Below are 14883 nucleotides of genomic sequence, written 5' to 3'. Positions count from 1 at the left end.
CCAAGTCCCAAGGCCCTGGCCTCCAAGCTCCCAGGCCCAGGGCTCCCCAGGCCCCCAAGCCCTAAGGCCCAGGACCCTCCAGGCCCCAAGGCCCTGCCCCCCCCGCTCCCAAGGCCCTGGACCCCAAGCCCTATGTCCCATGATCCCCCAGGTCCCAAGGCCCTGGCCACCCAGGCCCCCCCAGGATCCCTGGCCCAGAACCCCTAAAGCCCAGGACCCCCAGGCCCCACACAGGAGGGGCGACAAGGGTGAGGAGCTCCGAGCAGCGAGAAGGGCCCAGAGGAGGCTGAGAGGGACCCGCACCCCCCCCGGGGCCTACTGATGGGGCAGCGCCGAGGTCGAGGCCTTGGCCCCCTCCTCGCCCAGCTCCAGCCCCCCCTACACAGAGCCCCGGGGGCCATTACAAGGCCGCGGCCTCCCCATACCCGCGTCCCGATCCCCCCGTCGGAACAGGCCCCGGTACGTGTGTGCCCACCCCTCCCCTCGGGTCGCCCCGCGCCCGCTCGCGCGCAGCCTACCGCCGCCACACGCTCCGCCCCGCCCCAGCCATTGGGCGGGGCCGTGACGGTTACCAATCGGAAGGAAGGGGCGGGGCGAGGAGAAGAGCGGTGGTAGGTTGAGGAGTAGAAGGGGTGGGAGAGGGGATGGATGAGGGGGCGGAGCCTGCGGGGGAGGGAGGGGCTGGGGTGGGGTCGAAGGAGGAGAGCGTCATTGGGAGGCGGTGAGAGGCGGGGCCAGGATGGGCAAGGGGCGGGGCTTCTAGGAGGAGGGGGTGGGATTAGGGAGGAGAGAGTCATTGGGAAGAGGCGAGAGGTGGAGCCAGGAGGGGCGGGGTTATTGGGAGGGCGGGGAGAGGGGCGGGGCCTGCCCCATAGGGGCAGGCAGCGCTGTATTAACGGCCCAGCTCTGGGGCATGGAGAGCTGCGGGGCAGGAGGGAAGCTGTGGGGCAGGTTCCAACAACGGCGCAGGAGGAAGTCACAAGTTCCCAGACCCGAGTGCAGGGTTTATTGGTGGGTCCCGGCCCCACTAGGACGGCGCCTTCTCCCACCCCAGCCACACAGCTGCCAAGCAGGGGGAGGCTGGAGGCAACGGGTCACCCAGGAGCACCCCATGGCCATGACGCAGTCCCCAAACCACCCCCAGCTCAGCCCCAGTGGGCAGCGGCAGACCTCTGCCCCAGCTCCCCCGCACCCCCTCGCAGCCCAGCCGAGCGAGGGGCACCAGCCCTGCTTTTGGCAAAAAAGACAGTGAGAAGGATGTTACCATCTTATTAAAGCCCTGACCCCTGCAGCCATTTCACACCCTGTGTCCCCTTGGCAGCCCCCTGGCAGCCCCCCTTCCCTTGCCTGTGCTATTCCCTGGGGTGCCGTGGGGGATCGGGGCTCCCATTCATGCTGAGCCTGGCGCAAGGCGATGGAGGAGCCCCCGGGGGGCCATAGCACTACAGGCCCCACAGGGAGGGAGGGCAAAGCCCCCAAAGCCCCCCGGGAGCCCAACAGCAGCTACATGTTGAGAAAGGCGAAGGCTGATGGCTGCCAGCTGCCCTCTGTGTCCGTCTGCCTGTCCTGGGGCTGGGACAGTGTCCGCGGCTCTACCGGCAGAGAGTCCGGGCAGAGCACAGCACCAGGGCATGCCACCAGCTCCATGCCAGCAAAGAGGGACAGGCTGCAGGAGGGCACCGTGTCCCCTGCCAGCCTGCTTGCCGCCTCCTGCTCGCAGGGACAGGCTGGTATTATGGCATCAGGCTGCCCGTGGGTCTCCGCTTCCACCCCTGGCTCCTCGCTGCGGGCCGGCATGGCCATGGGGAGCTGGGCTGCGCTCAGGGGGGTGAGGATGCTCTCGTCTGCCAGGGGTGGGATGTCTGTCAGCAGGTCCCCAGTGCACGGGGCTGAGCCCACAGTGAGGGCAGAGGGGTCTGAGTGTGGGCGTGCACTCTTCGGGGAGGGCTGGCCTCTGCAGAGAGCCTCGATCTGCCGCAGGATCTGGGAGGAAAAGAGTGGGATGGGCAGGAGTGAGAGCAGCATTGGGGAGGGGGTTCAGCCCTGGCACCTTTTCCCAGTGCTAGGGATCAGGCCCAGTGTCCCCCCCCAGGGCTCAGCCTTGTCTCCTGGGGAGGCAGCATCACACCCTCCAGGCTCCCCACTCCTGGGAAAGGCAGGCAATTCCCACCCCTCTGGGACACGCACGGAACCATTCCCAAGAGGTGGGTGTCCCCGAGGACGGGCAGGCCAGTCCCCAGGAGCCCCCTGCCCCAGGGAGAGGACACAGGGATGTCCCCAGGGTCACCTTTGTTGCTCGGTTGGCGATGGGGCCGGGGCTGCCTTGGCTGAGCTGCTGCAGGTGCTGCCGAGTCACGGCAAAGATCTGGTCCAGGGAGAGCAGGTCGGAGCACATGAGGGAGGAGATGGCACACATGGATCTCTACGGGGAGGAGAGTGTGGCTGAGCCTGGCAGGCAGGACGGGCACCAAAACACCCCGTCTCAGTGACATTTTTTCCCCCCCAGTCCCTCCACCCTGTGCTTCCACTGGTGTGGGCGGCACCATGGGCACATGCCGGTGGCACACCAGGACTGCCCCATGCTCACCATGCGGACACTGTCGCTGGGGTCCTCCAGCGCACGGTTGAGCAGCTCCAGCACCACCTCACAGTTCAGCAGCCCGCACCTGGTGCCAAGGGGAAGGAGTTACAGCCACATCAGCCACAGGCAGCACCCCAAGCCCCAGGAGCCAGCAGCCCTCCCGCCTGGCAGCCTTTTGGCCCCAGAGGTCCGGGCCAAGACAGCCAGGGGGGTGCAAAGGGCTCAAGCTGCCCCTTGAAGCCCCCGCAGAGCTCCCCGCCTGACCCCGCAGCACCCACAGTCCCAGGGAGTGTCTGCCTTGGGCACTTACTCCTTGACGAAGTGCTGTGCTTCCTCCCTGGTAAGGAAGACCCTGGCGCCGCGGGTCAGTGCTGACACCAGGCTCACCTCTCGCACGCAATCACCCAGGCTGTCAGCGTCCACCCTGCTCGGGGAGATGCCTCAGTGGGGACAGGGGACAGCCCTGCTCCCTCCTGGCACCCCAGCACAGACCCCCACCACCCTCCTGCGGGCAGGGACTCCCTCCCATATCAAGTCCCCTGCCCGTGGCTCTGCCCACCCATGGGCCGCCTGGGCTGGGAGGCCAAACATCCCAGGAGGAATCCAGCCCAGCAGCACCAAAGGACTCAAATTAATGGTGTGGAAAATGAGGGCACCATTTCTGGAGATGAGGGAAGCATCTCAGAAGGTCCTGGGGGAAGAAAAGCCCTTGGGGAAAGAGAAGCCTCCAAGGGCTCCGTTCTCACCTCTCGGCCCCTTGGGTCAGCTCCCGGCTGGCCCCGGAGTGGCTGTCGCTGCCCGATTTGCTGCAGGAGTCCGAGGTGCGGCTCAACTCGCCGTTCCCCTGTGAGGAGTCCTGGGAGCTGTGCCCGCTGTCCGCCTCCTCCCAGCCGCCCCCAGCCAGCCCCGGCTGGTGGCTCACTGCAGGGACAGCAGCAGTGAGGTGCTGACCCCCAGACCAGCCCCAGTACCTCGTGGGGACCCCTGCCAGGCCCCCCAGCAGCCAAGGGCCGTCCCAGCCCAGTGGTGGGTGGACCTACCTCGGGTGCTGTGCGCTGCGGTAACCGCTGGTGGCTTCACAGCCCCAGCTGTGCTCCTGGTGGGAGAGGGGGCTCTCACGGGCTGGTAGGCATCCTCGTGGAGCTCTCTGCAGCGAGGCCGGGACCCCTCTGGGGAGGGGAGCACAGCATGGGCCACCGCTTCGGCTGCTCGATGAATGGTGCTGAGCAGGGCTTCCCCCGTCGAAGCTGGGGAAAGGTGAGGACATCAGGGGCTTCCCAGGGAGCTCAGCCCAGCCCCTGGACACCCACCACCTCGCAGGGAGTCCCGAGGGGACAGCGGGGACCTGCTGGCAGAGAGGAGTGGCCCTGGCAGCCGGGCTCCAGGCACAGCCTGGAGATGGAAAAACCTGAGAGCTACTGGGACAGGCCAAAGGGCACAAAACAGCCTCCCACCCCCCTGTCACACCTGCCAGCAGGGAAGGACCCAGCAGAGCCCCCTCCTGCCAGCCCCACGGCCGTGCCACCAGCCCCAGCGCCTTTCAGACGGCTCAGGAAAGGGGAGAGCTGCAAAGGGTGCAGCGGACTCTGCTCTGAGCCACCCAGAAACACCCCCCCGAGTGAGAAACACCCACCAAGAGAGCTGGCAACCAGGTTACATGTCTCCGAACACTGGGAACCTGGTCTAACCCCAGGCAGGACCCCTGGAGCTGGGGAACCACCCCACACAGGCAGGGCAGTACCGAGCAGGGGACCCACGTGGGGTGAGGGGCAGCACCAGGCGAGGGCACTGCCAGAACTTACCAGAGCTGCGTTTCTCACTACTGAAGCCAAATCCTTGTAAGGAGCCACAGGGGCTGGGGCTGGAGCCCATGCCTGGGGGAGGCACAAGGCACATTCAGAGGGAGCACAGGCATTAGGGATCCCCCTCCACTGCTGCTCCCCACCTTGGAAGCACAGGGGAGTGCATGGGGCAGCTGGGAGGAGCTGGGGTGCAGGGCAGGGCACTTACAGGACAATGCCTCAAAGGGAAGCTAAGGGTAACCTGTCCTGTCCCTCTGCTCCCACGAGCACATTTTTCCCTCTGACACAGTACCCTGCAGCTTGCTCTGCCCAGAGCTGGGGGACATCCCCAGTGAGCAGAGCTGGGCCCTGCAGCAAGGCACGGGCAGCAGTCAGGCATCTGTTACTGGGGCCTGTGGCACCCTGCCCTCACCCCAACAGCCCCCCTGGCCAGCAGACCCTCTGCACACCCACAGCTCCAGCTGAAGGGACCATCGCAGCATGGCCCATGGGAGGTGACAGGGCCATGAGGGATCTGCACTTACCCGTGGGAGGCAGGGGACGGGCAGGCAGCGTGGCAGGCTGAGGAAGCGGCGCATCTGAAAAGAGAACGCTGGCCAAGTCCTGCCGGGAGAGACAGGGGAGTGGGCAGAGAGCTGGGGAGCACTGAGCATCCCGGACGGTCTCTGAGGTGGATGCTGAGAGGCAGGGCCCAAACAGTCTGCCCGGCACATGGGGAACAGGGCCAGCACTCACCTGAGCAGCTGCCCGGACCTTCTGGTTCAAGCTGTTGCCGTGGAGCGGGTCTGGGGGCCCAGAGAACACTGCAAGGCACAAGGTTGGGAGGGCGCTCTGCTCCCAGGCATGAGGCAGGACCCTGGCCCCAGCCAGTGCTGGGCCTCTGGAGCAGCCCCCGCCGCCAGGCTCGGTTCTCCAACACCATACAGGACCACTCCCCGTCCTCCTGCCCCAGATCCCCCACTCCTCACCCCGTTACCTGCTGCCTCCCGGATGAAGCAGGCATTCCTCTTCAGCTGCAGGATGAACTGGGGGGAGCCCTGGGTGCAAGTGTGCAGCAGGATCTTCAGCACCTACAGACACGGGGCTTGGGGTGAGAAGGCCAAGTCTCTGCTGCCCTGACAGCCCCCAGCAATACCCATCACCCCGGCGCCAGGGCTCCTCCACGGCCGGGGGAGCCCCACAGCAGCCCCCCTGCTCCCCACCACAGCCCTACCTTCAGCTTGACGTGGCAGGAGCTGCTCTGCAGCCGGTTGAGGAGATACTCCAGCAGGCACTGGCTGCTGCCGGGCGATTCGTGGGAGATCTCTGGGGTGGGGGTTAGGGATCCTGCTCCCACCATGGGGACCGCAGCCGGGCTGGGGGGCAGCCGCAGCCCCCCCGCTTGCCAGAACCTCCACACCCCTCCGGTCCAGCCGCCCCCGGGCACAGCCCCGCGGGCCCCCCGCACCCCCCGGCCCCCAAGGACCCCCCCGGGCCCCTCTAGAAGGATACTGGCAATCTCCTCCAACAGGTACCCGGGGCAGGGGACGTCGTCGTCCGCCGTTCCCCTCAGCAGCACCGGTAGCTGGAGGAGGAGGAGGAGGGACAGTGTGAGAGGCAAGGCCGAGGGGCCCCAGGCTGACAGCAGGGGAGGTGGGAAGGTGCAGCGATGACATCACGGGTGGAGGAGTGACGTCACGCCCCACGGCAGCCAGCCATCCAGCCCGCCCACCCATTTCCCTTCCCTTCCCTCCTCTCCCCGGCCCGGCTCGGCCCGGCTCGTACCCGGCTCAGGAAACTCAACCGGTCTCTCAGCGGCGCCGCCATGACAATCCCGGCGCCGGCCCTGCCCGGCTCGAAAGCAGCCTCGCGGCTCCGCCTCCCGGAAGACGATTCTGTCCAATGAGAGTGCGAAACGCTGCCGCTCGACCAGTCGTCAACGAGGTAGGGCGGAGCTCAGAGCGGAAGTGGCTCACAAGGTTGACGCCGGCGGCAAAAGGGCGGAGAAGGAAAGTAAACAACTGGCATCTCGGCCAATCAGAGCTGCCAGCGACGAGCTACCAATCAGTAGTGGATCGGGAGGTGGGCAGCCCAGCCCGGCCAACCTGAGAAGGCCGAGGGGACGACCTTCAGCCACCACCCAATAAGAGATCCTATACGTTTTGATAGGCGCACCGCTTCACCTATCGACGAGCCAGACGGGGCGGGCGTCCGCCGACACCCAATGCGAGGGCGCGACGCTTTGATGAACAGAGCGGGCGGCCAATCGCGGTTGCTCAGCTATGGCGGCGCCCAAGCCGTGAGGAGTAGGTGGTGGCGGCGGCGATGTCGGGCCGGGGCGTCTGGCTGCGGACGCGGGCGCGGTTGCGGCGCTTCCCCGCGCTGCTGGCGGACTGCGGGGAGCAGGTGGGGATGGGGGGGATCGACGCCGGGGCGGGGGGGGGGGGAGATCGGCGAGCCGGCGCCCCGCTCCGGTTCCCTGTGGTTTCCCCGCAGGCAGCTGCCTACGGCCGGTGCGTGGCGGCGGCGGCGGGCGGGACGGCGGAGCTGCGGCGGGACGCCTGTCTGGAGGAGTTCAGGGCGCTGCGGGACTGCTTCGCCCGGGCGGTAGGTCCCGGGGCATCCGGGGCGGGGAGCGGGCCCGGGCCCGCGGGGGCCTCGGCCCGGCCTGACCCGCGGCTCTTTGCAGGCCAAGGCGACGCCGAAGTGACAGCGGGTCCGGCCCCGGAGCCCCTCACCGGCCTGGAGACGCTTCGGATAAATAAAAACTCTCGAACCCGACACGGTTTGTCCGTAAATTACAGAATAAAGCAGGAGACGGCACCGCGGTCACCGCCGGCCCCGGGAGGCCGAGCAGCCGCGGGCCAAGCGGGCCCGACACCCCCCCGCACCCCTGGGACACTCGCCGCGCTCCAACCGACACCTCACGGAGGCCTTCCCGCCGCTCGCCCATCGCGGTCCCACATTTCCCGACTCCATGCGAGCTCCAACTTGGCTCAACGGCCAAATTTCCTGCAGCAGCAGCAGGAACGGCAGCCCGAGGTGCCCAAGAGCGGAGGCGAGAGGGACACCGGCCCTGCGGGAATTCCCGCATCCCTTCGGAACGCTCCGGCTCTGGCAGCAGCGCTGCTGCAGTCGCTCAATCCCCTGAATGTCAAATTAAGCGTTTTCCTCCCCAAAACCAGGCCGGGTGTGCGAGGGCAGCGGGAGGATCGCAGCCTCCCCTCCTCTTCCCCGGCAGCAGGGAGGAGCAAATCTCAAAGAAAGAACAAAAGCCCCTTTTCTTTCCGCAGCGGAGCTCCCGGCGGGTACAGAGCACGGCAGATGCCACAGCCCAGGGCTGGGTAAGGCTTACCCATATCTTTTTTTTTTTTTTTTTTAATTTTAAAAAAAAGAGAATTCAGCTCAAAATGCTTCAGCTTATTTTATTGATCAGCTCAGCCTTCCCTCCGGTCTCTCCACCCCAGTATGAGGTGATACAGCTCCTGTCGGCTTCCAGCCTAGCTTGGGGGTGCCCAGGGCCCCGCTGTTCCCAGCTGCTGAGGAATGTCAGGAGCATCTTTGGTCCTTTGCGTCCACACAGACAACTCAACACGAACAAACACAGGCAGGTCTGACCCCGCGGGGCTGGATCCTGCCCTCATCCTGCCCTCACTGCCTGGGACAGCCCCTGGCAGGCAGCAAAGGGCAAGAAGGGGCAGCTCCAGCTCCTGCTCCAGCTCCCACTCGCTTTAGAAAGGCTGGTTGGTGCTGCAGGGGACAATGCCTGGCCCTGTCTCCCTGCTGCAGACATGGAGCCGTGCTCCAGAGCCCGCTGCCATCCCTGCCCCAACACACACGTACACGGGATGGCTGCGGAGCAGCTCCAGGACACCCGGCCGCATTGCTTGTGCTTTAAGACAGCGGAATGGAGAAGCTCACTTGTACTGTGGGGGCAGTCCTGAGGGTTAAGGCCATGACAGTCACGGGGAAGTAGCGCGGGTGGTCCTCCTGAAGAAGTACCGCCTGAATACGTGGCTGTTGCCCTGTGGCTCTGTGTCATTTTAATGAGAAATTAAGATGACATCCTTCAAGCAACAGGCACACGTCCCAGGCAGGCGGCAGCAGAGTTCCCGAGTAACCAGAACCGGTGTGACAGTCCCACGTGTCCAATAACGACCCGTCCCTAGCTCTGCAAGGTCCCATCGGACACAAACTCAACGAGGCCAGTTTACCAAAGACACTTCGAGATACGGATATAAAAACCACCACAGTGATGAGGTCTGTAGACTCCAGGCTGGGAAATTTCAGCCATTCTAGTGAGAGCTTTGGGATTTGATTTCTTACATTCGCAAGTCAGGATGTAAAAACAAAACAAAATAAAACCCCAACCAAAAAACAAAAGGATGAATCACTGTCTGGGAGCCTGAAACAAACCAGGGCTCTCATAGAAGCTCTTCCCTTCCTCGCTCATAAAATACATTTCCAGGGGCGGAGTACTGACATCTATGGATGTAAAACACAGCACAGAGGGGGGCTGGGAAGAACGCACAAAACAAACACGCTCCACCGCGTTACAGAGAGAAGAGGTAGGTATGCTTGGGCCAAGCCCCCCCAGTCCGCCCTTTTAAGCCACGTCTTTTGTTCTCAAATTAGTCACCTCTTGCAGAAAAATCAAGCTGGTTTGGGGGAGGGGGCAGTCTGCAGCCCCGGGTTGAGCTTCATAATGCACTTTGGACAGGAGAAGTCGAGCTTGAGAGCACAGACGAGAGTTGAGCATCTGGGGAGGGTGGTGAGAGCAAAGCTCCGAGTTATTGCTAGTGTATGGCCAACCAATTAAATCCCTGGGAGTAGAGGCAGCACAACAGCAGCAGTTGTGCCCGTTTAAGGCAGCGTTTCTACTAAACTAGGTTCCTAAACCACAACTATCTCCTAAACATGCAAGACTAACAGCTCCCATTTCAAGAGAAACACCAAAGCAATTGGCTAAGCTGGTCCTCAACTTGCGACTTGATGCTTCTCCCGAATAAAGCCTTTCCCGAGGTGTGTGAGCCCCGGTTCCCCTCCTCCCGCAGCCCCAGACCTCTGCCCCGAAGCCCCGCAGAGCCTGGGTGAAGGCACCCAAGGCAGGCACCAGGGAAGCCTTCCCAAGCAGGCAGGGGAACCTCACGGAGGACCACCTCGGTTCTGAAAGGGGAGTCGAGGGCCGGATGGAGCAGGCAATTTGATATGAAGGAGATGTTGAAAAAGGTCCTTGAAAGCTGGCCTGGCAAGGAGCCAAGGTAGATGGCAACCTCTGAAAGCCAGAGGACAGCGGGAGCTTTTCTTTCACGGTTGCCATCTCCTTGGCCACCTGCAGGGCTATGGTCGCAGAGACTTGAGAAGCCCATGGTGCCCTGAACAGTGCTTGCAGGTCCAAGGGGATCCCCTGGGTGCAAGCACTGCGTCCAGCAAAGTGCTGCTGGCTTAGACCAACCACTGCCTGTGCAACGGTGGCCAAAAAACCAGCTGGTTAACTTGAACCTTCCCTGCGGAGCTCCTCAGCCTCATGCCTGTGGCCAACACCCACAGCCACCCACCGAGCACGACCACCCTGCTCACACGTCCGCCTGCGTCATCTGCTTGATCTGCCGGCTGTGGACCACCTGCTGAGCCCCCTCCACAACTTGGTTTAATCGTGTCTCTAGAGCGCTCCGGAGGTCGTTTACTTTCACATCTGGAAGGGGGTTCAGGCCAATGAAGACCCCCGCCCCCTGTGCAGCCTCCTCTTCCTCCTCAGGAGGCAGCAGGTCTCGTCTCCTCCGGCGAAGGTCCAAGTCCGCCTGCAGTTTCAGGTCCCGGTTTGGTTTGACATCATGGTCCAGCTTCTGGTCCCCCTGGGCAGCCGCTCCTTTCTCAGGCTTTTGGGCAGGACCATCCTCAGGGCCTGGTTTCTTCTCAGCATCATTTGAGAGACCTCCATCCCCATGCCTCTGCTTGCTCCGCAGACCTCCCTGTGGGTCCTGGGCCATGTCCACCACGTTCTCCCGAGGAGCTTCTTCCTTTACCTCCCCTCTGCCAGCCGGGTCCCTCTGCGAGGCCTGCTGCCGTCTGCCAGCACCCTCACCTCCCTCTGTCTCTGCAGCTCTCTGATGCTCCCGTAGGTGCTGCTCACTCTCTGCCACGTTCCTTTTACTGGAGGAGTCCAGTGCAACTGCCAGGTTTTTGGGCTCCACCTGACTCAGTGCTTTGGCTTTAAGGTCTGTTCCTGAGTCTCTTTCCAGACTCTTTCCTGCTACTCCCTGAACTTTGGCAGCCCCCAGCTGTTCTCTTTGGATGGGAGCTGTAGCTACTTCCACAGCTTTCAGGGAATTCTTCTTCTCATGGATGTCTCTTCCAGCTTTGGCTTCACGATCTCCTCCTAAATCCTCCGCCAAGGGCTTCTTTTCTAGGTGGTTTCTGACTGCTGGAATGTGTTGGGCATCCCCATGAAGGGGATCCTGGTTCTCCACAGGATTTTTAACAGGTCTGTCATTCTCCTGTGGCGGTACCTTCCACTCCTTGGGAGGAACCCCAGGAATCTCCCGCCTGTGCCCAGCCTCTTCCAGCTTTCCTGCAGTGCCCCTGCGCTGCTCCACGGAGTCAGCAGGCTGCCTGCCCGGGCCCTGCGCGGGGTGCTCCAACAGCTCTTTGCTGAGCGGCTTCGCAGCAGCTTCTTGCTTACTTCCAGGGCCCTCGTCCTCCCTGCTCTTGGAGAGAGGCACAGCGGGCTCCTGCTGCGTTTCCGCTGCAGAACAAAAACCGACATGTGAAAGCTTTTTCTTATAAGATTCCCTTCTCCCGCCACCCCGTTCTGCACAGCAGGGGACAGGAGGAGAGATCACACCAACGGCCACACGGGAAAACAAGGACAGCTGTGGGGGAGAGCGTTATCCTCGCGGTCAGGGGCCGGGGATCCCCACCTCGGGGGTCAGGGTCAGACAGAGGAATGGCTTTTGCAGAGTGGCGTCTGCCATGTGCCAAAGGGACTCGGATCTCTCCCAGGCCGATTTTAAAACTGCTTTGAGCAGTGATCAGCCCGTGGAGGGGTCACGCTCTTTGGCGATGTCCTTACCTTGCTTTGGCTTCTCCTCTCCTCCCTCCTCCTGCCTTTGCTGGTGGATCTCCTTGTGCTGCTCTTCAATTACAGCCAACAGTTTTGCCTGCTGGTCAAGTAGCTGCTTATGCTGTACCTGCTGTTCTTTGATCACCTGCAGCAGCATAGCATGATCAAGCAGTTTCGCCTGCCCTGCTTCTAGAAAAGGGAAAAAATAATAAGAAAAAAAAAATCCATGACCCAAACCATTCACTAATCATCTCTCAGCACTGGAGGGGCTGCAGGGGCTTTCCTCGGCAGGAAGGTCCCACTCTGCAAACACTGCCCGTTCGCCAGGAGGGAGGGAAGGACGCGGCTCAGCTCTGCTGCTGGCGCTGACGGCGATCACGGCAGCACCGCTCCGGCGTACCTCCACCGAGGACGGCAGCCAAAAGCCCAGACTAGCAGCTCGCTAGCACACAGGACACCGACCCCCCAAGAAGATTTGGGTGGAGGGATCAAAACCAAGCTCTCGTCATTAACTGCTCAGGCAGAAGAACCACGAGGAAGAGGTACAGGGGAGCAGGTCTGCTGGGGTCCCAGCGCAGGGAAGGACGAGGCGGCTGCTTGGCACAGGAGCTGGAAGAGGCCAGGGCTGGCAGCAGTCGGTGAAGCGAGGGGCTCGGCTGCCTGAGTGAGATGAGCTGCTCTTAAAGCTGCCTGTGGTGCCCAGGGAAGCCCCAGCGCTGCTGCAGCTCGGCCCTCGAGATCAGCCAGGCTTCCCAAACACAGATCATCTCTCTGAACGCACTGCAAAGACTTCATCCCAGCTAAACCAAGCCCAGAAAGACCAGAAACAGCAAATGAGCTATCTCAAGAGGAACTGGAAGAAGTCAGCTAAGGGACGGCACCAGGAGCTGCCCTCAGAGGGGAACTACCTGCACGGTGGGATAAACCGACACGGAAACACTGACCCAACACATCAGGTACAGATGCTGAGCTGTGTCTTTTTAGGGGGCAGGTCCTGGGTTACGGCCAGAGTGATGAGAGGCTACTGTTGTCTCTTCCCCCGGCTTAGCCAGGTGAACGTCCAGCCTGGCCCACAGCAGGAAAACACCCTCTGAACAATCCTGCCAAAGATTTTGGCTTTGAGCATGGTGAAAGGGTGGGATCTCGAGCAGCAACCAAGGGTTTAACGGCTGAGGACTCTCGCACGCAGCAGCGCGGGTGGTCAGGCAGGTTGAAACCACAGCGGCGCAGAAAGGCAGTCCCACCGCCCGCTGAGCCGAGCCGGCACCGCAATAAAACCGAGCTCCCCGCACCACGGAAGAGGAGGAAATCCCTGCCCACCGGCCCTTTGTAGCCACGGAGTCATACCAAACAGAGGAGTGCACTTCAGGGCAAGCAGAAGTGACTCATGTTGATTCACTCGCTGTAAGCGACACGTCACGCCCAAACTATGAGTCCCAGGTCTGCATGGAAATGCTGCTGCCTTTTCTCCGCCTGGACGGACACCCAGACGTATCGTACCGTATCTGGAGAGTATGAACCTGTGTGTGGCTTCCCTCCCACACCAACAAGCAGCGTTCCTCTGAAACTCGAGGTGCTTCTAGACTATTATGCCCCAAAGGAAACAATGTCAAAATTAATAGCCTGTAAAATGCCATTTAAATTAAAAAGGGATGCTGTCCAGGTTAATCCTTCCCCAGCACGCACCGCCTCCCCCTGTCCCACTAATCACCCACAAGGTGATTACAGAGAAATATTTCCAGTTCACATTATGGCGCGATTAGCCGAGGGCCCCTGGAATTCCCCTTCCACTCCGCGTGCAGCAAGCTGGGCTGCGAGGGGGAATTCGCTCCTTTCAAGAGAGCAATTGACTTCTCGAGATCTGTTTATTTTTCGCACTTTGCTCAGAATAAACAATGAAAACAGAAGTCATTTCTACTATCTCGCTCTCCGAGCTTGCCAGGTCCCAGCTCGGCATGGGAATGTTTGGGTTGAACCGCAGCAGGCAAAGGTTTAATGCCAAATCAAAGCGTTTCTCATGGAGAGCTCTGCAAACACATGTAACGCCTGTGTTTGTGCAGCACACCTCTTCCACACAAACAAAAGGTGACGCTAACCCCCGGCCCATCCTTTGATCTCGGGGAAAGCAGGCCTCAGCCAACGCTCTGGCTGGGTTTTAACAGGCACTCTTCATAAAAAACATCTTAAACAATTATAAAATGAAAGTATCTGAGTTCACAGGGCCCAGGGCAGCTACGGCCGGAGCACTCAGCGACGGCCCCAGCGAGGCAGCCCTCCGCAGAGAGCATCCCCAGAGCTGCGCACCCTCCGCCTTGCTCCCACGGCGCCTTTTCACCCTTTCCACCCTCTCCCAGCCTCCGGGTACGACGCTCAGCTCAGAGCAGAGGAGGACAACAAGCCCAGAGCACCTTTTGGTGCCATCCTCATGGGACAGCATCCCCGGCAAGTCCCACACAGACTGAGATGGAAAAACCCACAGAAAGTCAGGTCCCTTCATCCTCCTTGAAACGTGAAGAGTCCTCATAGTCCTTTACCCACCACGAGCTTTTTACACTCGCTTTTTAAAGTCCCATTGCAGTGCAGAACAGAAATAAATTAATTAGAAAACCAAGCTGTGACCACCAAAGAGGGCGATACACTCCGCAGGGGCAGAGCCTGCCTGCTGCCGTCGCTCATCGGACCAAACACTCGTCACCTCCAGACCAGAATGAAGGCAGAGAGCCACGAGACCCCACACCCACCGGCTGCAAGACCAAATTTGGGTTCCAATCCCTCTCGCGAGGCAGACGTCAAAAGCAACGAGCTCAGCCTGAGGAAGGGACCACCGCACCGGACCAGCGCCAAGGCTGCTGGGTCCCCCCCTGGTTTCGCACCAACCAAACGGTTCCACTCCGGTCTCGCTCTCGCCGAGGCAGCACCGCCTGCACTTGAGCCGCCGAAGCCGGGCAGCAGCCGGGCCCGGGTGCCAGCGTGACTCATGTCCTCGAGCGGCCCTGCCAGGGGCTGCGCCGTGGAAGAGCCAGCCCGCGCCGCAGGCGTGAGCCCGCCGGAGACAGGCACTAATTGCTGCCGTCGCGGAGGTGACTATGGCCTAAAGCTATGCGCTGGCAAGAGCCACGAACAGCGCTGGCTGGCACCATCCTCTGCAGAGAGAAATCCTGCGCTCGCAGCGCCAGCTCCGGGGGGAGCTCAGCGCCTTCGGCTCCCCACACACCCCAGGGATGCACACTCACCCTCCAACTTGCTCTCCGCGTTCTCCTGTTGCTTCTCCTCAGTGTTTCGGGTCTCCCTCGGCTCCAGCTGATCCGCTCTGTCCGGGAGGGGCAGCTCCTGCTTTTCACCTGCTGATGAACAGATCGACAGACCTTTGCAGTCAATAAGGATGCTCCAGCAGCAGATGTTCTCTAAAATGACTCCACATCGTGTTGTCCCTCCCTGCCTAAGCCGGCACAGTTTAT

At 61.9% G+C, this 14883-nt stretch overlaps 3 protein-coding genes across 4 annotated transcripts in view; 1 reads left to right on the top strand and 2 right to left on the bottom strand.

Annotated features, from left to right (window-relative positions):
• Window positions 1-990: 990 nt before the first annotated feature.
• TEPSIN (TEPSIN adaptor related protein complex 4 accessory protein) lies at window positions 991-6208 on the bottom strand. 2 transcript variants are annotated; one of them, XM_082492352.1, is made up of 13 exons: window positions 6148-6208; window positions 5875-5947; window positions 5597-5688; window positions 5360-5453; window positions 5119-5186; window positions 4908-4986; window positions 4384-4455; window positions 3622-3828; window positions 3328-3502; window positions 2892-3005; window positions 2588-2666; window positions 2288-2422; window positions 991-1983 (listed from the first exon to the last, which is right to left on the bottom strand). In XM_082492352.1, exons 1-13 carry the CDS (start codon window positions 6187-6189, stop codon window positions 1504-1506), a joined length of 1710 nt encoding a protein of 569 aa, XP_082348478.1. In that variant the 5' UTR covers window positions 6190-6208; the 3' UTR covers window positions 991-1503. The 2 variants fall into 2 exon arrangements, with proteins under 2 accessions (XP_082348478.1, XP_082348479.1); XM_082492353.1 differs by lacking the exon at window positions 2892-3005.
• A 438-nt stretch (window positions 6209-6646) lies between these two features.
• Window positions 6647-9383, top strand: NDUFAF8 (NADH:ubiquinone oxidoreductase complex assembly factor 8). The gene is made up of 4 exons (XM_082492066.1): window positions 6647-6768; window positions 6859-6969; window positions 7052-7706; window positions 7799-9383. Exons 1-3 carry the CDS (start codon window positions 6688-6690, stop codon window positions 7070-7072), a joined length of 213 nt encoding a protein of 70 aa, XP_082348192.1. The 5' UTR covers window positions 6647-6687; the 3' UTR covers window positions 7073-7706; window positions 7799-9383.
• Window positions 9384-9437: 54 nt separating this feature from the next.
• The window catches only part of SLC38A10 (solute carrier family 38 member 10), a gene marked incomplete at its 5' end in the record, with an annotated part of 36786 nt that continues 31340 nt past the window's right edge, over window positions 9438-14883 (bottom strand). The window contains 3 exons of the mRNA XM_082492351.1: window positions 9438-11107; window positions 11435-11614; window positions 14659-14766. Of these exons, the coding sequence (XP_082348477.1) occupies window positions 9939-11107; window positions 11435-11614; window positions 14659-14766 (1457 nt within the window). The 3' untranslated portion in view covers window positions 9438-9938. The remainder of the gene's footprint in view (window positions 11108-11434; window positions 11615-14658; window positions 14767-14883) is intronic.

This window comes from Vanellus vanellus, assembly GCF_965231255.1.
Source record: "Vanellus vanellus genome assembly, chromosome: 17".
Taxonomy (NCBI): Eukaryota; Metazoa; Chordata; class Aves; order Charadriiformes; family Charadriidae; genus Vanellus; species Vanellus vanellus.
The sequence above is the reverse complement of the archived record's forward strand: the minus strand, read 5'-3'. Positions and strand labels throughout refer to the sequence as shown.

Coding starts and splice junctions, on each gene's coding strand:
- TEPSIN (XM_082492352.1), bottom strand. CDS start 6,189: ATGGCGGCGCCGCTGAGAGACCGGTTGAGTTTCCTGAGCCGG. Junction 3,829..4,383: donor TAGTGAGAAACGCAGCTCTG/GTAAGTTCTGGC, acceptor ACCTTTCCCCAG/CTTCGACGGGGGAAGCCCTG. Junction 2,423..2,587: donor CCAGCGACAGTGTCCGCATG/GTGAGCATGGGG, acceptor TCCTCCCCGTAG/AGATCCATGTGTGCCATCTC.
- NDUFAF8 (XM_082492066.1), top strand. CDS start 6,688: ATGTCGGGCCGGGGCGTCTGGCTGCGGACGCGGGCGCGGTTGCGGCGC. Junction 6,769..6,858: donor TGGCGGACTGCGGGGAGCAG/GTGGGGATGGGG, acceptor GTTTCCCCGCAG/GCAGCTGCCTACGGCCGGTG. Junction 6,970..7,051: donor GGGACTGCTTCGCCCGGGCG/GTAGGTCCCGGG, acceptor GGCTCTTTGCAG/GCCAAGGCGACGCCGAAGTG.